We start from the raw sequence: 23,229 nt of genomic DNA, 5'->3' as shown, positions 1-23,229 counted from the left end.
TCTAAATATGCAGACTATAAACCGTGTAGTCATTCTTGATAGTCTCCCTTTTCTGACCTTCAACATCAGTTCCTCTCAAATACTTGTAGATATCATGTCCTAACTATCTATCATTGTTTTCCCATATCTTCCACTATCACACTAGTCCAAGCTAATATCATCTTGCCTGGAATAGGTCTTAGGAAACTTGCAATTTTATATTTATTAGTTTTACAACCTGATCATCCTCTGTAAGTTTACTAGACTATAAGCTCCATCGAACCAGGGTTTTTTTGTCTATTTTTTCTCACTATTTTATCTCTAGCAAAATATATCTTGCATTTTTTCTTTGTTTATAGTGAGCACTTGATAAAAATTTGCTGAGTGAATGGATAAATAAATACAAGTAAATTTATAAGTATTATCATAATAAACATTTGCATGTATGAAGCAAGTATCCATATTCATATCATATAAGAGAAAAATCTGAAGTTCAACAAAAGCTGAATAAGCAGAGTGAATTTTGATTCAAATTTAGGTCTTCTCAATTTCACTAACTTTAACTCCTATCTTTCCATTTTAGCCTCATGATGTATATCAACCTTAAGGAACGCTTTTTTTTTCATTTTACTTTTAACATAGAGTCAGAAAAGTATGGCCAGTTCTTAAGGTAATTATCTATGAGTTTAGAAAATAATTCCCACGGAAGGCATTCTAATGCTTTTAAAAACATGCCATTCACTGCAAATACTTTCAAAAGAAATATTTTAATTTTGTTTATACAGCCATACTCCAAATTAAGATTGATACCAAAATGTATGCAAAGCAGTCATCATGCAAATGGAAAAGGAATTAGAGCAGAAAATAACAAAAACAGACATTTTTTAACCATCATCAATTTTCTGTCATTTATTGAGTGTTTGTCATCTTGTAGACTTTGTGCTAAACAATTTATCTATGCAGTAAAATAGGAACTATTATTATCCCTATTTTACAGGTAAGAAAATTAAGAATTAGAACAAACAATCAAAGCGATGAGCCAAATCCAACCTCTGTGTGATTCCAGAGCTGCACTTAACATTCAGTTGCCTTCTCAGTAAGCAGTTAAGTCTTTCATTCTGAGCCATCCTTAGTGAAAAATCGACAAAAACAGTTTTAACTACTAATGGCATCTGATAATGAGACATTTCAACTACAATCAGATGGGGGAGGAGAATACTATATACATTATCAAACATAGCTTTTTCAGGATATTTATGGAGGAAATTGTTTAGTCTTACCCATGAATTCAATCCCCAAGTGGTCTGCTGCACGGAAGTCAGCGTGTAAGGAAGGGAAACAGAGAAAGAGAAAAAGATTAGAGACAGTTCCACATGGACATCAATGCTTATAAGATTGATCTTTCCAGGCAGAGAATGTGTCTCAATTTTAACCACCTTGTTTGCTTGAGAGAGAAAATTTACAGATTACGGCAATAGAGGTGCTCTGAACACTAACGGGTATTTCCCAAAAGCCTGGAACTTTACATGGAATAATATTTCATTAATTACCAAGCATGCTAAGTATAAATTTAGCCAAAAAAACAAAAACAAAAACCTGTTTAGACAAAGCATATTTGGTACTAAAGTTATCTTCAGAACTCATGATATTTTACGTAGAATAACTACTTGTTCAACATAAACTTATCTGGAGCTCTATGTTAAGAACAAGTAAGGAAAGAACGTCCGCATAACAGGACTTACACAGGTGCTCTTTTCTTTGACAAAAAAAGCAATGATGTTGATTTTTTTTCTTTTATTTTTTAGATGAGAAAACTGTGCTTCAGCAAGATCAAAAATTTTACATAGGCCCTAAAAGATGAGGCAGATCCAGGGCACAAAACCAGTCTATCTGACCCCTAAGTTCTATGACTAGTAAACTTGACCATGCTTCCTGTCAAAAACCAGTGACAGACGTGTCCATGTCTGTTCCTTGTGCATTTGCACAGCCAACCGTTCTGACTCGCTAATGTCTGTTTGTGGTCAGCAGAGTGATAAACTGGGCCCAGCTATGCCCAGGCATCAACCTAAGGGGTTTGTTTATTTAAGTGGTGCTTTCTTCTAATCACTCAGTTATTCACTCATCCACTTTTAAAATTCATTTCATTATTTAGTGATAGTTTCTGTTGTAGTAAAACATTTCTTAAATGAAAATAAATGAAAAAAAAAGCTTTGCTACAATTGTATTTGTTTCCAAGACTAATTGTTGAGCTTCCTTTTACCATTTCTTTATTTAGCAAAGAAAATTTTCTTTTTAGAAAATAGGTATTTGGTTATCTTGAATATTTCAGTGCCTTTCCTATTTGTAAATAATTCATTTTAAAATTTGATTATGGAAAAATATATACAACACAAAATTTGTCATTTTAACTTTGTAAGTGTACAGTTCAGTGGCATTAATTACATTTGCAACGATGTGCAACCATCGGCACTACATTTCCAAAACTTTTCCATCACCTCAAAGAGAAACTGCACCCACTAAGCAATAATTTCCCATTTTCCTCTCTCCCCCAGCACCTGGTAACCTCTAATCTACTTTCCGTCTCTACGAACTTGACCGTAAATAGTTCACCTATTAAGTGATTAGGACCTATTTTAATTGAGAAATGTGTCTTATATAGAGAGGGAAGGTAACAATGTTTTAAAAAGTAGATGCATTCCTTTATTTACATGGCATTTTTGACTGCTTAATATATACTATGATAGATATCTAGCACACTTTCATGAAAAGACAGGGTTTTTGTTCTCAAGTAATTCAGAAATCAATGGGAACCCATGGAGAAAAAGGTCTGGTAACTCTTTGTAATAGCGCTGTAATGGAAAACCAGAAAAATGTGCATTGGTTGGAGGGGCCAAGTACTCATAAGATTGCTCCTGGGAGGGAGAGAATGTGCTATGTGAAGAATGGGGATTATAGAAAATTTGGCAAGACCACGTTTCAGTTCTTGAAGCTTCGTGATTGTGTATACTTAAGACTTATTCGGATTGTGTACACTTATTTAAAAACAGGGCTTTGGGTAAAAGGTAAGACTAAATAAAGGTAAGAAAAGAAAAGATTAGGAATAAAAACCTTTTGCATACTGCCAGACTAGAAGGTGCAGGAAAGAAAACAGGAGAAGAATGTGCATAGAAATATGGGAACAGAGCACCTCAAATAGTGGACCACAGATGTTCAGTGACATGACTGGGTAGTTGGAAAGCCATTAGTCACAGTCTCATTGAACAAGAACTTTCTGGTGGAGCTGAGGTGGCTCAGAATTGCCTGGGTGTCTGAAGTCTGTTTTGCAGTATAACCAATGGTCACTATTCATTCTTCCCACAGCCTTGGTGGCTCCACCTCTATATGTGATCAGCAATGTAGAGAATCAGGCTGTGTGAGTCTGGAGATTGCACTAAGTGAGTACCATGTTTACTAAATTTGAGGCCAATTTGAATACTTTAAACTACAATGAATTCATGACCAGTAGAAGAGATAGAAATCAGAATTCGAAAATTATCCAAACACTGAAAAGTGTAAGTAGAAATCTTCAGAAAAAGGAACTCTGTCTTCTCTGAACACAGCAGAAAATTTACATATAATTAATAGAGTTATAATTCTCAGAAATACTACCAAGCAAGGTGGCATTCATAGGGAAATTATTAATTTTAATAATGACGCTCATGAAAACTGACACCACTGAAATATACAAATAAAAAGTTAGATTATTTAAAATCTCTCCTTCACGTGCATGCACACACACACATATTCTTCCTTTCTTTTATTAAAATGCTAAACACTGTGATCGTTATTGCAGGTCTAAAGATACTGATAGACTGTTTCATACAAAAGGATCAATGAAAATCTATGAATAGCACAACAGAAAAGCAATTAATTTTGTTAACTAAGTCATACACAGAACATAAACCACAATATCTCTCATAACCCTTCATTGGCTATTTCTTAAAGCAAACAGCCTTTCTGGGGATATTCAGGCTTGCATGAAAACATCAAGAGGAGTGTGATGAGAATTAACTAATTAATCATTCATTTACTCATTCACTCAACAGACTACGTGCCAAGAGCTGCACAGACACTGGGGTGGAAGAAGAGGCCCATTCTAAGCAAAAACAGCTGGATTTTCCCTATGGCATGTATTAGAATGTATAATTTCCAACTCTTTAACAATTTGATTAACTTTTATATGTAAAAATTGCAATTCTTTTGGAACATTCTCACCTTTTGATCATACAACAGTGGCTAACATTCACTGGGCACTTACTGTGTGCCAGGGACTGTTTTAAGCATGATCTCGAAGAAACTTAGAAGGTCGTCATTATCCTCATTCCACAGATGAGGAACAGAGGCCCAGAGGGGTGAACAGACTTTCTCCAAACCACATTGGTGGTAGGTGGTGGAGACGTGATGGAGCCTAAGTGGCTTGACTCAGCCCCCAGTTATACTCAGGATTTCCATATGCCCTTCCTGTGAAGAAAAGCTAAGTTTTACAAAGTTACCAGGTAATGAGATGTACAGGGAGGAGTTACATAATCCACTTAAGAGAACAAATTGTTCTCAAGTATCCGCAGGCTCTGTGGAAGCACCACTTACTGACCTGCCCATCCCTCCTTTATTGATGACGTGCCGAAGACAAGCTAGGGGGAGGGGGTTCACTCTCTCCAAGGAACCAAACTGGCAAATCATTAATATTTCTTCATGGGTCACTAGGGAGATTCCTTCATGACGAGGCTGGCCCAACTGAAGTTATTGCTTGTACATACAGCAAAGGATCTATAAAGGGGTGTCTCTGAATATGTGTCAAATGTTGAACCAAATAATCCTAAAATTGGCAGTATGCTTAACAAATGCCAGCAGCTCTGCTGCAGACCTGAAACATTCTTAAGATTTGAGGGCTAGGTAGGTGACTGGAGAGACGAACTTAATATTCCATAAAGTCAAAAATGCCTAGAAATTCAAGGCCCCCATGTTTCCCAAGTGTCCACGCTTCCTTGTGTATGAGCAATTCAAAGGCTCTTGTTTATATGTTGACAGACAAACAGGGCTACCAACAGTTCTCTCAATGTGGGCAGGGTGAGGGAGCTCAAGCAAGAACAATCCTTGACTTGGTTCTAATCTCAGAGTGAGATGAGACAAGCTGTTATCGAACCTGTGATGAGGAACTCACTGCCATGCAGCACGGGGACAATGCAACCTGAATGTGGGCTTCAGTGTCATTCCTGTGTCAAAAGTAACCAAACAAGGCAATTCTATCGTAGAACATTCCAAAATGTGATGATTAAACCCTTGTTTCATGGCATGTGGAAAAACACGTTACATAATAATATTATCCCGTGTTTTTAAAAGTTAGAATACTAGCTTCAAGTTCAACAGGCTTCCCCACCGCAAGAATCCCTACAGGCCTTCCTGTGTGCTGAGACGCTCCTGGCGGGGTTCAGGAGGCAGTATATCCCAACTTGATGTCAACAACCACCTGCCGTGAGGCACCGTGTGAACTAGTGATGGATGGTACCCACTCTGTGGAGGAAACCAGCTGCTCTGCTATAAAGCTTGTCAGTCATAAATGATGTATCTTAAAAACTCAACTGAAATTTGTCACTCTGTAGATTCCACCCACAGATCCTTGTCAAATGACTTTTCATTGGTGACACTTGAGGAAGAGAAGGTCCGTCTCAACTGAGAAGACTAAATGGGATTTATGAAGACGGTAGGCTGGGTCTTAAATGTTTGCTGATCCTTAACACCTCAGGTTATCATTCTCTAGGAGTTTCTAGAATCGTTGGGAAGGGATGTAATTGTATCACGGTTCAACAGTGGGTCCGTGTATTCTGCTTACTCCCAGATAAGATCATGGACAAGATGATGAGACGTCACAGGTCAGGACATTGTCATGCATGTCGCAGTTGATTATAACAAGGCAAGCAAACTAGGAAAGGCTGGGAAAGACTCTAAGGTTCCTGATAAGGAGGAGAGCAAGGGCCGAGGGTGGACCTGGCTGTAATTGCTGAAGGCAGCTTCAGTCTGGAAGCAATACACGGAGCCACAGAATATATACTTTTCAAAAAGGTTAAGGGGTCAAAGGATGGGGGACTAGGGTTCACCACAGGCTACCGGAGCATATAACTGTGTCATTAGGGGGAAGTGACACTTGGCAGTCACTAACAGAATGTGGCAACTGGGAGCAGAGTAGCAGCAAGACTTGAACCTCTCAGGCTGTAGGTCCCACAATAGGGAGGGAAGGAGAGCTGGCAAGGGTGTGGGCCCACTCCTGGAGGGTAAGGCAGCCAAGGCCCTTCTAGGCACTGTGTTCGATTGTACAATGTCCTAAAACGAGAGGGACATCATCACATTATCCTTTTTCCAAATATTTAGCGCAAGAGTTAGGATATGAATGCAGGTCAGATTCTAAACTCCATGCTCTCATCACTAAATTATGCTACCTCCTTAAACATATAATTTTATTTTTATCAGCACATATATATTTGATTTTAAAACTTATACATGTTCATGAATAAAATTTGGAAAGTATAAAATCATATTAATAAAAGAAATTGATACCTCTCTTACTACCTCTTAAAAGTAATTCCTGTTAATTTTTTGTTCTAGTTTTTTCTAGTCTTTCCTCTATACATGTAAAATAAATTTAGAGTCAATTTTACACAGAATCAGCCTGCATCATGTGCCTAAGTCCGAGGACTCTCTGTGGCTATTTCTGCTCTGCAATCCCAATCCCCCTCTCTCCTCCATCACATCTGAACTGACACCCTTTTCTACCGCTGAGAGCAAGCCCTGGCATTATTGTTGCGGCCAGCCTCACACCAGGCAGGTCACCGATCATGGAAAAGCAAAACCACTTTTCCAGAGAAGCACATAGCCCCCTTCTGCTTTCCACGGGCCTTGTTATGAAACACGCCGTCTATATTTTCCTTCTCAAAAGCTCTATTACTGAATCCTGTTGAACAGAGACACCCCAATTTTACATTTTCCTCTCATCCTCTAAGTAAGAATATTCATCTGCACCAAAGGAGGAGAAGCAGGCAGCCATGGACACTGTGCCATGTGTATACGAAGTGCAAACTCAAAATGGGCATTCTGTTCATAAAATGAGGTTTACAAGTGACCATTTGCTTAGGCTGCTCCTCAAAGATGAATCTTGCCTAAATAGCTTACATGTAGAATTTTCCACTGAAAACATCTGGGAGCATTAGATTTAACTCTGATTCCATGTTCACAATTACTGATTGAAGAATTGAATAAGAATACCATCATTTATGGTAATTCTATATGAATTCTTCATTCAAAAAAGAATGTACTGCTTGTTTGGTTATATAATAAATTATAGTAAATTTGTATAGATGAAATTGCTAGGGATTCATGCTCCTGAAACTCACAATAATTTCCCCAGCATCTTCTCATATTTTATCGACTTTCTCAGCTTATCATATTTTCTGACTGGGCACTTCCACACACCTTATTTCATATAATTTAAAAAATTAGGGGCCAGCCGGGTGGCATAGTGGTTAAGTTTGCACGCTCCACTTCAGCGGCCTGGGGTTCACAGGTTCAGATCCCAGGCGCAGATTTAAGCACCAATCACCAAGCCATGCTGTGCGGCATCCCACATATAAAATAGAGGAAGATGGGCACAGATGCTAGCCCAGGGCCAATCTTCCTCAGCAAAAAGAGGAGGATTGGCAACAGATGTTAGCTCAGGGCTAATCTTCCTCATCAAAAAAATAAATAAATAAATTAGCCTGTAAAGTGGTGCTACTGAGCCCCATTTGATGGCTGAAGAAAACAGGCTTCTCTGAAAAATGAAAGGTCATATTTGTAGATTCTTAAGGTAGAAAAGTACCTTAAATTCCACGAGCAAAACGTAGCCGTTTCTTTTGCTCACTAATTGATCACTGCAGCCTATCACAGAGTCTGACATTTTGTAGATGCTCAATAAGTATTTATTGAAAGAGTGAGTGAAACGCCATCAGGGTCCACCCCTCTGCCCACCGCATGTGGCGTTTGTATTCCTTCAGAGCACATCCAGCCTGCTTTCTGTCACCTTAGAGCTTTTAAGTATTCCCAGGAACATGACACCTCATTTGATATTCAAAAAAAACAATATCCACAAATGTTTCCAGAAAGCTTCCCCCAATCAAAGTACATTTAATTACCACTTACATGAGTCTACAAATCACCAGGTTATTACATGAAAAGATCCAACATACATATAACTTTGTCACATGATTTTTGTATGTAATTTAGTATTGACTTGAACAAGTGGTCAATTATCAGGAAAAAATATTAAATTTTCCATGGTAAAATATTATTCTATATGCTATTTAAGGAGTTACCCCTTAATAATTTCAAACCATTTAAGCAATCTTTGAAATAGCTGTTGTGTGCACTTTTACTAATTCTAACTTTTCAACTTCAATCCATTTTAATATCAATGAAGACATACAGAAGAGATTATGGTTAATTGATATAAAGATTATAATAAAATGAGGGAAAGTCTACTCAAAGAAGGGAAATAAAGAAAGAAAGATGTACATGGCAATCAGCATTACATGTGTTTGTGGTTATCACACTAATTAAAGACTTTGTTAACAATTGTTTTAATACTATGCTTTTAATGATACTGCTAAATTCAAAATTGTAATATCATCATGATAAATACTAATTCAGAAAATTATGGACACATTTTAAGAAACACTGCTTTGAGCTACACTCCACTAAATAAAGAGCAAAGACAATTAACCCCCACCTTCCAACAGAGATGACAGCTTTGGTAACATAGAGATCGCAGAACAGAGATCTTCTGCCTCCCATCTGCCAACGACAGAGGGATCAGAAAGAAAGATTTCTGGGGTGGGCCCAGTGGCATAGTGGTTAAGTTCATGTGCTCCACTTCGGTGGCCCAGGGTCCGCGGGTTCGGATCCTAGGTGCGGACCTACGCACCATTCATCAAGCCACGCTGTGGTGGTATCCCACATACAAAATAGAGGAAGATGGGCACAGATGTTAGCTCATGGCCAATCTTCCTCACCAAAAACAAAAAAAGAATGATTTCCTAAGGGACCTGTGTGAGGCGGAAGAGTCTTGGTCCTGGACCAGCTGCCCAAGATATTTATCTGGAGCATCCAAATGCAGTGATGTAATGGAGCTAGCAAAAAGTCTCATTCACGATAAAGTAAGAAAAGAGAAAGTCCTTGCCAAGAAAGTAGCAAAGAGAATTCATTCTAAGGAGACAAGTGAAGGTCATAACCAGGAAGAGGTACTTTTAGGTTAGGACTCAGGAAAATGGGTGGCCGCTGAGAAAGGGGAATTTATGATAGGCTGGGGTAACTGTTCCAGGGCAAAGGCCAAAAACAAGCATGTGTGTTGGGAGCTTATTCTTCAGTGATGCCTGATACCATCAAGAAATGGTGTGAGACCAGACGAGATGGACCTGACATCTGTTTTTCCTTTTGATAACTACACTTTAGCTTGGGCTCACATTTAGTGGCAGGCAATCACGGCCTCTGAATGGCAGGCTTGTCTATTGTCAATGTCTGGTTTAGTTTGCTATATTTTGTTTTATGCAGAAGTATTCACTTGTATGGAAAAAAATTATTATATTACAAACAGTTCCAAATGCAGAAGGTAGCTGGCTAAAGTTTTCCTGTGGGAAATCACTTAAAAATATGAAAAAAAAAAATCACTCCTTTCCCCTGACTCTCTAAGCATTCTGTTCTGCCAGCACTTCCCCAAATAGGCCCCATACTCACACGCATGTTCTTATTCCAGCCATTCCGCTAGCCTTGAATATCTTTCCTGATGGATTCCCAAGTCTTCCTCTTACAAATTCATTCTATCTGTCAAGGCCCAACTCCTCCTGCAGCCATCTCTGAATGCCTGAAATAACACTACCTGCTCTATTTTTCTATGAATGATAACGGGATCTTATTTAGAAGTAAGATTATTATGCCTTGAATTATAACTGATAGGGATATATCTATATCATAATTAATTGGGTGAACCAGGATCTTCTCCCTGGTCCTTCTTCACCTCCCCTAGTGCCTTTCAAACAGCAGATGACAGGTAAATGTTTATTGAATCTTTTTACATAATCCTACCAATTTTCTTTCTCATTGAAGGTATATTGTGAGAGTTTTTAACAAATAAACCATGTTCATAAACTACAATGCTTTCTCTCAGGCTATATTTGTCACCTTAGCTTTTCAGATTTTATGGGCATTTCCACTGAAACACACACACACATACAAACTCTATATTTGGAGTTACATAGTCTGTTCCTCATTGAATTGTGAATCATCTGCAGGGGAGAGAGAGAAAAAAGAAAAAGGTAAAGTCTTTTCTTTTTCCTTTCTACCGCCTCAGTCAACCGAGGCCTTCACACAGGTGACTACTCATATAAGAAGTTCTTTAATGTCTTTTGGAAAAAAAGCAAAAAGAAGCATTGATAGCCACTAGGGTTGCAGAGAAAAGCCTCTTAGGGAAGGCTTTTATCCATAGGCACCCATGGCAATCACGGTCTCCACTCCTGGGCTCAGCCCCTGCCTCTTTTCTATACACAAGCTGAGCATCATCTGTGGAATGAATGAAGGTGCTTCAACACAACATGGCTTTTAGAACCCAGATCTTTGGAAGAGCTGCTTTCTCTTGCTCATCTTTTCAGAGTCAGCTCAGACAATTCCCTGAGAGGTGTCCTTTCCAGTAACATTTTGCTCTTTCAATTTTGTCTTGTGGTCATTTGTGTGGCGATCTCACCTCCTTCCAGACTATGCGCTCTGTCTAGCAGGTGGTAACTGCTCAAAGCAGTTTTGTTGACTGAATTCACAAATGGATGGATAATGAGTATCTGAATAAATCGATTTATTTATATAAATGCACATATTCAATGTGCTTAATATCTGGTATTGTGCTCTTCAAATGATACCTAAAATCAGGCAACTGGGAAGGAAATGTGGCAACCCTATGGTTTCTGATGTTAACTATGTTTCATTGCTTCATTCTGACAAGATAACACAGTCCAATATTGGGGAACATCTTAATTTCATATTTAATGCTACAAGTTTTTTTTGTTTTTTTTTTAATAAAAAGCACTGGTATGGAAATAGTTTCAGAGTTTATGATCCTTTTGCTGGATATTTCTGTTACTAAGTTTAAAAGTCACATCAATTTATACTTATAAACCCCTGCACACCTGGGAATTCTTGATAATAAGCACAACAGACGACACACTTGGGCTCACTAATGGATTAATTTATTACTTTTGCAGACTTAAAATGTAGCAATAGGATGAAACTTTTTTCCCTGAATGCATAATCAGCTGAGTGTTGTCTCATTTAAATGCAAAGAACAATTCTTCTTTTGCTACCTGCTTCCTAAATCCATTAAGTAGTTAATAACATAAGGACTAATGTAAGCTTCCTTTACTTAATAGAAATAAAGTAATGAAAATTAAACTGGCAGAGCCTTCTCCTAATAATGGCTTCCCCCAGAGTAGCTGGTTTATTCTTAGTAGTGTAGGAAAACCAAGGGAAGCTCCTTTATTAAAATAATGGAAGAAACCATTATCTAATTTTGCCTATAATTAGCTGGGAATTCAGCTGAATCCAAGTACTTTGAAGTTCTTACCCTTGTTCTCTCACTACCTTCCTCTATAGTCTCAATAACTTTTTATATGTGTTTTCTAGATATTTGAATGGAAATAATCACTCTGCTGGGCATCCTATTGGTAAGATAATCTTTTCAAAATCGTGTGCAAATGTCAGAAGCTGAGTATGGATGATTTAGAAAATTCTATTTTTATGTCACTTAGACATTGGCCAGGCAAATGAATAGAGTCTACAACATTGTTCCTTGAAACTATCTTCCACAAATGGTATACTTCAGAGTCTATATGACATCCCCCTCACTCATCCTCACAGCATCCTTTCTAGGGATAGTGTTTTACAGATGAGGAAACTGAGATTCAGAGAGGGGGACTAATTTGCTCAAGATGGGAAGCATCTCATTTCACTAAACCATGCCGCTGTCATTCACAGAACACTTTCCACCTTGCCTAGCATGCCATGTAAATCAGACATTAATGATCCAGGCCCAGCCTGCTTCGCCAGCCCCTACCTCCACGTTCCCTCTCCAATTCCAATGCTTCACCTTGCTCATGTGCAGTCTGGTGAACTTTATTTACTTATAGCCACTCACTTCAAATAAAACCAGCTTGGGGAAGCACATCTTTGTCCATACAATGTCTCCAATAGAAATAATCTTTCATGGAAACTTTTTGTTTATGTACTTTATCTCTATTTATGTATATTTATCTTTATATTTATGTACTCTAAGTTTCATCACACTCTACTCTCAATAGTGTATTTATTTGTTTACTTTACTCATCTTCCCCCAAGTGACTATAAGCAACTTAATAAAAAGACCATGCTTAGCTTGTCTTTATATTATTCCAGGACAGTTCCTGGCACAGAGAGAGCATCTGAGTAAATAAAGAAAAACTAAATAGCTGCATGGATTTTTGAAGTTTTACTCAATGTGATCTCTGTTACTGGTAATTCCTTCTCTCCTGCATTCCTTCCTCCATTGCTTCAGGGAAGGGAAGTCTTAGTAATGAAAAGTAAAAAAGAAAGTTTGTGAATTGCAAAATCCTTGGCCTAGAAGCAATCGAAATATAAAATAATAGATTTTATGGTATAGACAGAGAGCCATATTCCTCCCACAGATTAATACACTAAAGATTTTCTAGGTGAAGGGAAGAAATGGAGGAAAGCCCAAATACCTGGGAAGTGACATTTAGAAATGTCTGCCAAACCATGCACTTCTTACCACACCCACTGCTCCAATTAGAGGAAATGAAATAGGCTCCCAAACAAGGCTGCCTTGAGATTGCTAAGTACAGACCCTGGAAGCAGCAAGACCACAAAGCACGCCATGCCCACTGCTCGCCCAACTTCAGCTTTCCCCTGAAGGATAGAATGCCTAGATGGAATGGATCTCAGCTGTGTCAGGGTGGGAAGCAGCTATGCAGACCAATTTATTCCCCGTGTACCTGGTAGGCAGGACCTCAATGAGCTATGAGGCTGGGAAGATCACAGGATGCAGCAACGACCTCCGTGGACTGAAAACACGATAGTAATTAATGAGGACATCTCAGCAGATGCCAGCATGGATAGGCAAGGGCACAGAGAATTCATCCACCCCACAACCTCTGCCCTGCTCCAATTGCACCAATGCCTGGGCACTGCACCAGCCATACCTCTTTCCAGAACTTTGACGTAGTCCTCAGGGAACAGGAGTCAATGATGAACTGTGATTACACTTTTCTCTAACCCAATGAAATGGAACTTGAAATAGAAAATAAGGAAATTCAAGTAATAGAGATAATAAGATCACTTAAATTTTTGAGGGCTTAATCTAAGTAGTCATTCCTCTATGCACTTTATATGTCTTAATTCATTTAATACCCACAGCAATTTTATTCCCATGTTAGAGATGAAACCAAAGCACAACGAGGTTTAACTAGATGCCTCAACTTGTGACTAACAGTGCTGAGATTCAAATTCAGGTTTCAAGTATTTATCTTTGAACCCACTACACAAATGGCCTTTTATACACATCCACTCCATATTTCGTAGACTGAGATTTGTTACTACTACAAAATTAAGATGTGATTAATTTATTTATTATATTGCAAAAGTAGATACAATTACATGGAACTCAATATTGCCATGTTATCCTTAAATTTGACTTTATTTTTAAAATTTTATTTTTAAAAATACTAGGCATTTCTTGCTCTTGAAAAAACTGAAACATAAAATAAGGTAATTTGTATGGTAACTAAACAAAATATTTAAGCAGCTAGATGCGAAGAAATTTTCGACAAATTTTGTGGGATTTCAAGCTGTTCAGCACTTACTATTGAATTGTTCTTGCTATGAGCATTTGATATTATTAAACCAAACAATTTTACTTAATCGGTGTCGAATCAGCTTGAATTTTTCTTTTAAGTAATTTTCCTTTTCGTCGCGTTAATAGATGGTAAATCCTAGATAAAGGGTTCATAGCTGTAGGAGATTTAAATAATGACATTTTTCCCCTTGTTCAAATTGAGCCTTCTCTAGAGGAAATGAAATTCATTTGCTCGTTGCAAAGACTAAATTGTGACAACAGCTCACTAGGGTCCAGAAATGTCACTCAAAGAGATGGGCAAGAGGAGTGAATTGTGTGACGGCTCATGACCCTGTTGCTCTGGATGGCTGCATGACCGCACCAAGCAAAACTCTCCTCTCGACCAACTTCATTTGTTCCTTCCAGCACTGACACTCAATGCCACTCCCCTTAACTGCATCTCCTAAGTGGAAACTCTTGCAGCATCCTCTGTAGAACTGGTCTCCATTTCTCTGTTAAGCTTTCCCTTGTACTTGCGATGCTTCACCTGACCCTTCCTTACCTATCTCATCATGTCCTCCATCACTGTGGCTCAAGCTAGCTGCATCTCTCATCTGGAAGGTTTTGCCGCCAGTAGCCTCCTCCTTGATTTCTCTGCTTCCAACTTTGCCCCCACCTACAGTCTCTTCTACACAGCAGCCAGAGAAATCCTTTTAAAACTTGTCAGATCACATTATTCCTTTGCTCAAAAATCCCTCCTGTGGCTCCATGTCACTCAGAATAGAAGCCAAACTTGTCATCAAAATCTAAAATGGACCTATTACAGTCTGTCCCTCTATTAACTCTCTGACCATACTCCTACCATACTCTCTCTCTCGCTCCCTTCAGCCACTCTGCCCTCCCGGCAGCTCTTCTAACCCAGGAGCTTTCTTCCTGGAGGCATGGATTGTTCCTCCTTCTGCTCTCGAGGCTCTTTTTCCAAATATCAACACGACACAATTCCATATCTCCTTTCACTTCTAATGGCATTTTATCAGAGATCATATTATATAAAACAGCACTTCGTATCTCCCTCACCCTACTTTTCTTTTGTCCTCAGAATTTATTGCCATATCTCTTTGCTAATTTTGTATTCCCCTCCCTGCTCCAGACTAGAATGTAAAGCTCCATGAGGGAGGGGCTTCATCTGTGCATTAGTTTGCTGGGGCTGCCATAACAAATTACCATAATCTGGGCGGCTTAAACAACAGAAATTTATTGTCGCACAGTTCTGGAAGCTAGAAGTTCAAGACCAAGGTGTCGGTGGGATGGGTTCCTTCTGAGGGCTGTGAAGGAGAACCTGTTCCATGCCTCCCTGCTGGCTTCTGGTGGTTTGCTGGCGATCTTTGGCCTTCCTTGGCCTGTGGATGCACCGTCCAGATCTCTGCCTTCACCTTTACTTGGTGCTCTGCGTGGCTGTGCATGTCTGTGTCCAAATTTCCCCTTAAATAAGGACGTTAATTGTATGGTATTGGGACCCACCCTAATAACTTCATTTTAACTTAATTACCTCTGTAAAGACTACCTCCAAATAAGGTCACATTCTAGGGTACTAGCTGTGAGGACTTCAACATATGAATCTTAGGGACACAATGCCACTCATAACAATCTGTTTATTGTTTTATTTGTTGTATCTATGACATCTACAACAATGGCTGGTACAGAGTAGGTGCTCAACAAATATTTTTTGAGTGAATGAATGAAATTCATCACAGTGAAACCAGCTCATAAGCCAATTTATCCATTAATATTTTTCCAGTTTTATGTGACCTTTTCTTATCAAATGAACTCAACTTGAATAAGCACTGCTCTTTTTACTGCTATTCTTCTTGCTCTTTATATGTATCTTTTATATCCATATAAAAACCACATTTTAATTATTTAAGCTTTAGCAAATATTTGCTTAATGTGAACTCTATATAACATGTTCTATGAAGCCTTGTGTGGGTACTAGAATAATTTTAAAAACTCTCTTCCCTGAATTCTGTGAGGTCAAAATACAGTCTCTAAATCCAGATTTATCCAGCATTGCTGGGTTTCTACTAATCAAACCTTGGACTAAGGACTGGGGATACAAAAATGTTGAAGACATGGCCTGTGCCCTAAAAATTTTTCAGTCTAGGATGAAGAAATGCAATCTCCACCATCAAAAGGCATTGAAACACATGACTGACTAACGACGCACAGATTTTCTGAAATTGACTTTCTAAGGAATATATTGCTTGATGGTACCTGGAGGAATATGGTATGGTGGAAAAAAGATATTAGCATCTGATTATATGGGCTTTCATTCCTGATTTTGTCTTTCAATAACTGTGTGACCTTAGGCAAGTTACTTAATCTTTCTCTGTCTCAATGTCCTCATCCGTTTAAGAAATAAAATGCACATAATTTATGAAATGTTTAAATTAGATAATACATCTAATTTTGTAGGCATTGCTATTTACCTACTTGATATTTATTCTCCACTCTACCACAATCTCTTCAAAATGTCATTGTACACAGCTAAAATACTCCATTTTTCAGCCTTCCTTGCACCATTTAGGGTGGCCATATGATACGATTCTGTTTTATAGCACTGGAATAGACAATTTCTAAGGTGGGCTTTCAAGAAAGCTCTTTGTAAGGGAATGGATTTAGTTGATCTTTTGTGAAAAGATTTAGCCATTCGCTAGGTGCCCTCCTCCTTCTCCCAGCCTGGAGTGGATGGTACAGCCATCCAGTACTCATGAGGCAGCCGAAGGAAGATGGAAGGCACATGCTAAACTGGTTGATGAGAATAACTTAGGGATCTGAATCTCTGATGATAGTTTGTAGTGCTGTACAGCCCCAGACTCCCTACACGTCTGTACTTCTCATCACTTAAGACAAATAAAACCCCTAATTTACAGAAATCCTTGTTTAATTGGGTGTTCTGTTACTTGCAGCTGAACATAATCTTAATTGGTAGAAGCGTTAGCTCTATTTCTCATACATAGTGAGCATGCATTTACTATGTTCTGTTTGGTTGTATTTGAACCACAAACCCAAAAAACAAACTACTGCAGAATTCATTTAATGATAACTTTGTTTATGAATGGACATCTTTCTTCTAGAAACTAAGGATTTATAAACTGTTATACCTCTATTTTATGTAATTCTTCTTACAATTATTTATTTATTGTTTTATCATCTTATATTGTGTGTGTATATATTTTTACACACACACACACACCATTTTGACATTACTCTTATAAGCTCCAATTCCTGCAGGTTGGTCTGCTTTTTCAAGTAGAGAATTTCTGCCTTTTAATTTTTAGCAGTGCTTCCTTAATTACCATTACACAGCTCTTCCAATTCTACTGCTATTGAAGAGTAATTACCTTTCAGGAGTCCCTCAAAGCGAGCTCTATTTGTTCCATACAAATGCATTTCCATAGATCTTTGGAAGGCAGCAGCATCATCAGCTGCTATAATTCCCCAAATTACAGAATGTTGAAATTGAATATTTTCTTCACATTATGGGCTGTATTATCTTCTCTTTCAGGGATGCTTCAAGTCTCTTTTCTTCTCAATCTTGTGTCAAGCTTGCCTGCTATCTCTTTCTTCTCTTGTAACCATAATCCATTGGTTAGAAAAAGTCTCATGAATGTTCTGCTCAATACAGAGTGCTCATTCAGATCTTAGTGGGTTCTGCTGCATAACTAAAAAGGTGATTTTCAATTCCCTAAGTTGTTCTGAATCTATAATCCCACCCAGGAACCGAGATGAAAATGTTAGGAGGAAATTCATCTCTCTAGGTGTAATGATGAAGTATAGAACAACTAGAAAGTGTTTCTCAACTGTGGACTGTTAATATCTGTATTAGAATCAGCCAAAATGTGAGCTAAAATTGCAAATGCTATGAGCTGTATTTTTAATAAACTCCCAGGGTTATTCTTATGCATTTTAAGTTTGAGATCTATTAAATTCTGTGTGTGTGTGTGTGTGTGCATGTGTTCATGGTAGCTTAAAGTTAGGCTGCATTAACATTACTTATCAGTACTTTCTGTGGTCGGCTTTCACAGAAACATTCAAGGTGGATAAAACAGAACACCTACTGTGTTGTATCTTTCTCATTTCAAGCATTTCTTTTTTCCTTTTGCTAAAATATCTATACTCTTCCAAGTCAATTTTTTTCTCTTGCATATTGCAAAGATCTGAGACAAATGTTACATTTCCTTATTCATTCCTTGCTTCTTCCTCTTCCCAGTTTATCCATTTCCCCCACTTTCTGTCCTTCTTCCATCAGATATTTACTAGGATTTTTAACATAATGCTCTCTTTTTGTCTTCCCCAGCCATGTTTCAATTCCTCTTGTGCCTTACATATATAAGCACATTTTGACATTTTCCTTCCAGTATCGCAACTTATTTTGTAGGTCAGAAATTCCTCATTTTCAATCATAATATATATGTGAGAAAGGAAATCATTTGGACTTATCAGGAATTGAGGAATAAGCTCATCATTTATTGAGCAGGAAAATCCCAATGGACTATTGTCAGTGTTTTGGCAGAAAGAGCAATGATGCAGCTCCATCAACTTAATTGTATTCCCAGATATCAAAGGAAAGAAGGTAGTTAATTACTATTGACCACCTATTAAGTGAATTCTATATTAAGCACTACCACTGGTGTGTATAAAACTCAAAACAAGTCTATAACACTTGAAGCTCTTTAAATTTCTAGCCTATGTTTTGGAAATTTGATAAATAGAAGTGACAGCATCTGTTATTTTTAACACTACCTTAATTAACCTCTTGTTCTTTTGAGGATACAGTTCCTTTATTTTGCAAAAAGTGTCTCAATTGGCTTTTTAGTTATTCTAACATAAATACAGTTCCTTATTAGAAATGGAGATTGCAGAAGCCTTTTGGATCCTAGAGATGAACTATTTGTATTATTATGTAAAAGCGCGTTGAAGTTACAGACAGAATTACATCTCTAGAGATGAGAACACTGAATCTCAATGAGGTTAAGTAACTCACCTAAGATCATATAACTGGCAAATAATAGCGTGAATGTGAACTCAAGTTTGTGATTCCAGATATAGATTGCATCTGTCAGAGGCGTTAAATTACTTGAGTGATGGATTAGAACTCAAACTTGGTCTTTGGTCTCCAGAGACAGCCCTTTCCCTGCACAGGACTCTGCCCAGGACTTCTTTATAGTTGGGTGAATACACCACCCCGTGTAGCAGTGCTGTGGCAATAGGGCCTAAATGCAGAGTCCATCATCATGTATAATGGGATTTAATTAGAAAGAGACACTTAAGGAAATGTTTTTGAAGCAAACAAATGAGGCAAATAAAAAGAGTCACTCACTAGAACATATTAGCCAGCTAAGCTTGCTTTTGTAATTTCTGCCATTTTTTGTGATTTAGTTTACTTCATTAATATGCAGAATATGCACCTTAACTCTCAATTATTTATGGTATTGATGGTCTTAATTAATTTATCTGTGTCCTTATATATATTTATTTCTCTACAGATCTCTTCAACTATGAAAAAAGATGTATTGGAGGTTTCCATTATAATTATATAATTGTATTTGTATCAAACTCTTTTTTAAATCTAACGCATTTTACCTCATATATTTAGTTGCTATGTAGATTGGTTTATACTGGTTAATGGCTGGTTATCAACTTGATAAATTGTGCTTTTATTGTTACTTATTGTCTCTCTTTATCCTGATTCATCCCATTAAACTTAGCTTGCCTCTCGTTAATACTGAGACTCTTTTTTAACTTTATGCTTTCCTTTTTTTAAAATGTATTTGACTAGCATCTCTTCCCTCATCCCTTTATTTCTACCTTCAGTTATCACTAGTGTGTCTTTCTTCTAAAAAGCACATAGCTGTGCTTTGTTTTCTCACCTAGTCTCTGTCCTTTAATGGGAGAATCCAGTTGTTCATATTTATTTTAATAACTTACATGTTAAAGCTTAATCCTTTATAATTTCTTATATTTATTATTCATTTCATATTGATATCTTCTTTATTCATTAGTACTTCAACAAATATGTTTCAGAGTCCAATATTCTAGATGCCTGGGATATATCAGGGAACAAAGCAGAAAAAAATCCCTGTGAGGCAAAGACAGGGCTTTGTGTTCATCAAAACCATCTCATTTTTCTCTTGGGCACACAGGAAGACTACATTTCCCAGCCGCTCTTGCAGTGAAGCAGAGCCATGTTGCTGAGTTCTGGCCAATGTAAGAAAAGGGATGTATTCTAGTTCCTGGCCTGGTTTACACAATTCTCTGACAGCCCTAAGGGAGGGAACTGTTAGATGGGTTCTGAGTTCCTAAATGGGTTCCTGATCTGTTCTGGGACCATGTGGAGGCCTGCACTCTTCCCCATTCCCACCAACAAGCACAATATTTGCCCATGATAAGAGAAAAAAAAAAAACGTTTTGTGTTAAAGAGCAGAAATTTTGATTTAGTTTGTCATATTTGATAGTTAGTTTTATGTGTCAACCTGGCTGGGCTATAGTATCCAATTATTTAATCAAACACTAATCTAGGTGTTGCTACAAATGTATCTTGCGGATGTGGTTAACATCTATAGTCAAGTGACTTTAAGTAAAGGAGATTATCCTCAATAAAGTGGATGGGCTTCATCCCACAATTGGTTGAAGGCCTTACAAGCAAAAACAGATTTCCCAGAGAAGAAATTCTGCCTCAGGACTGCAGCTTCAACTTCTGCCTGAATTTCCAATCTGCTGCTGGCCTGACCTACAGATTTCAGACTTACCAGCTCCCACAATCACGTGAGCCAATTCCCTAAAATAAATTTTATATATATATATATATATATACATATAAAATATATAAATATAAAAATATAAAAATAAATATTTAAAAAAAAATATATATATCCTATTACTTCTAAATATTTAAGTGATCTTCAAGGCTGGCTGCAAATAGAGGATCTAACAGAGCATGCTAAGCCCCTGTGTGGAATATACATATATATATATGTATCATGTTTGTCCTGTTTCTCTGCAGAACCCTGACTGACACAGATTTTGGTACTAGGAATGGCCTGTTAGTTTCTTACGGCAGCTGTAACAAATTGTTAGAAACTGAGTGGCTTAAAACAACAGATATTTATTCTCTCACAGTTCTAGAGGCTGTAAGTCCAAAATCAAGGTGTTGACAAGGCCATGCTCCCTCCAAAGTATCTCAGAAAAAAATCCCTCCTTGCCTCCTCTAGTTTCTGGTTGTGGCCAGCAATCCTTGGTGCTCCTTGGCTCGCGGCAGCATAACTTCACTCTTTGCCTCGATTATCACATAGACTTCTTCCCTGTGTCTCCTTTGTGTCTCCACAACTCTCTGTCCTTATGAGGATACCAGCCATTGGACTTAAAGGTCCACCCTAATCCTGCATGTAACTTGATTATGTCTTCAAAGACCTTATTGCTAAATCAGATTACATTCACAGGTACCAGGGCTTCAACATGTCTTTTTGGGGGGCACAATTCAACCCATAGCAACATACCCATTAGCCTCCTTTGACTAATACAGAAATAGATGCCAGGCAGAAGTGATAAACGCTAATTTCAGGCTTGCTCCTGTATACTTAAGCGATCTTCAACCCTCACCATTTTAAACTGGCCGGAGGTAAAGGATCCAACAGAGGACCCTTAATGACACAAGAGGAAAATAATCTTTGTTCTTAATCCACTGCTATTTGGGCGATGTTTTCTTACAGCAGTTAGAATATCCTCTTTAATAGCTCTGTCTTTGTGACTTTCACATTCTAAAAGGGCAAGATAAAAAGTAAACAAAAGAAAGAAGTAAGTTATATACCATGCTTTATTTAATCTAAAACACTATTAAGTGCAAATGCTGACATAATTTAAGCCACCAATTAAATGATCTGTTATTGATTGTAATAAATAGTCACATTTTAGAGATGTTAAAGTATATATTGAAAAACACATGTATGTGTAAACGTGTATGCAGTGGATGAACTGAGTCTGTTACAATGTGGTAAGTGCTACAGGACACAAGGTAGGGACAGAGGAATCAGGAAGGTCTAGGTTGGGTGGAGGGGTTATAACCGTACTAGGCCATCAGGGTACCTCAGTGAACAGAGAGCAGTAAGAACACGACCTGGAGGAGGGAGGGAGACAGCTCTGTGTGGTCTGAGGGAGAACCCAATCTTTGTCCTGTGCGTGCCAGGCTCCTACAGTTGCTGTCTAGCCCGTCACAGAAAGATTTGCTAGCCCCACTGCGCACAAGTGCTGTACTCCAGTTAGTACATTTGTCTTTTTGTATAGGCTAACGATTCTGAATTCTTGATGTACTTATTAGGATTAAACAAACAAGTAAATTTATTGCAGATAATGAGAGCTGTGTTTTTTGTTGTTGGAGAAATAAGTTATGAATAAATAAAGGGGAAGGCTAGAATGAATCTTGTGACGTTGGCTTGGCATTGGAGAAACCAGTATGAACTTAAGATTTTTAATACATATAGATAGACAGGTATAAATAAGCATAAAGTAGTGTTTAAAAGGATCTTCACTAAATTTTTAAAATATTTATTACTGAGTTGTAGGATTTGGAGTGATACTTTTGTCTCTATATATATAGTATACATTTCCATATACATATATATCTATGACTTTTCACAATAACCATATGGCATTTTATAAAAACATTAAAGACATTTAAAATTTTTAAACTGTAATTTAAAATGGAAAGATAACTTATAAAACAGTTTTGGAAAAGAAGCATAAGCAACCATATTATTCAATAATATTTATATTTTTATACACAAATATAGTAGGAAAAAAGACTAAAAGGAAAAATGTTTATTATTACTTATCTCTTGGTGATAGGATTGCAGATAATCCTTTCACATTTCTCTTTATTTTCCAAATTGTATACAATGAACACATATTGAGGTTATAAAAAGAATTTGCTATTAAAAATCTTCAATCTGCATTTATCTTGTGGTCTAATTGCAGTAGAAGTTTAACATATGGCACCAAGCTTCCAAGCTGTGATAAAATGGCACTTTATTAAAACTCTATTTTCTTGACCGCGAAAGTATTTATTACTAGCTGAATATTAAAATATCTTCTTATTTCTGTTCTAAGAAAAAAGGTAATCTTCTTAGAGATCATATTATAGATTTGATTAATTATAAGTCAAATTTCAAATATTTGTTAATGCAAATCCTAATATAACATTCACTTTGAGCTCAGCTATTAGGCAGAGTGTGTAGAATATAAAAGGAAAATATCATTTTTCT

General features: G+C 37.5%; 1 protein-coding gene across 8 annotated transcripts in view; it reads right to left on the bottom strand.

Moving 5' to 3' along the window:
• The window catches only part of NRG3 (neuregulin 3), a 1,040,976-nt gene that overhangs the window by 111,328 nt on the left and 906,419 nt on the right, over window positions 1–23,229 (bottom strand). For 4 of the 8 annotated variants that reach the window (XM_058542792.1, XM_058542796.1, XM_058542793.1 and 1 more), the window contains exon 4: window positions 1,260–1,286. The exons of 1 other annotated variant lie outside the window; for it this stretch is intronic. In XM_058542792.1, coding sequence (XP_058398775.1) covers window positions 1,260–1,286 — 27 coding nt within the window. The remainder of the gene's footprint in view (window positions 1–1,259; window positions 1,287–23,229) is intronic. 3 more of the 8 variants (XM_058542794.1, XM_058542798.1, XM_058542799.1) reach the window with 1 other exon arrangement.

This window comes from Diceros bicornis, chromosome 6 (assembly GCF_020826845.1).
Source record: "Diceros bicornis minor isolate mBicDic1 chromosome 6, mDicBic1.mat.cur, whole genome shotgun sequence".
Lineage (NCBI taxonomy): Eukaryota > Metazoa > Chordata > Mammalia > Perissodactyla > Rhinocerotidae > Diceros > Diceros bicornis.
The sequence above is the reverse complement of the archived record's forward strand: the minus strand, read 5'-3'. Positions and strand labels throughout refer to the sequence as shown.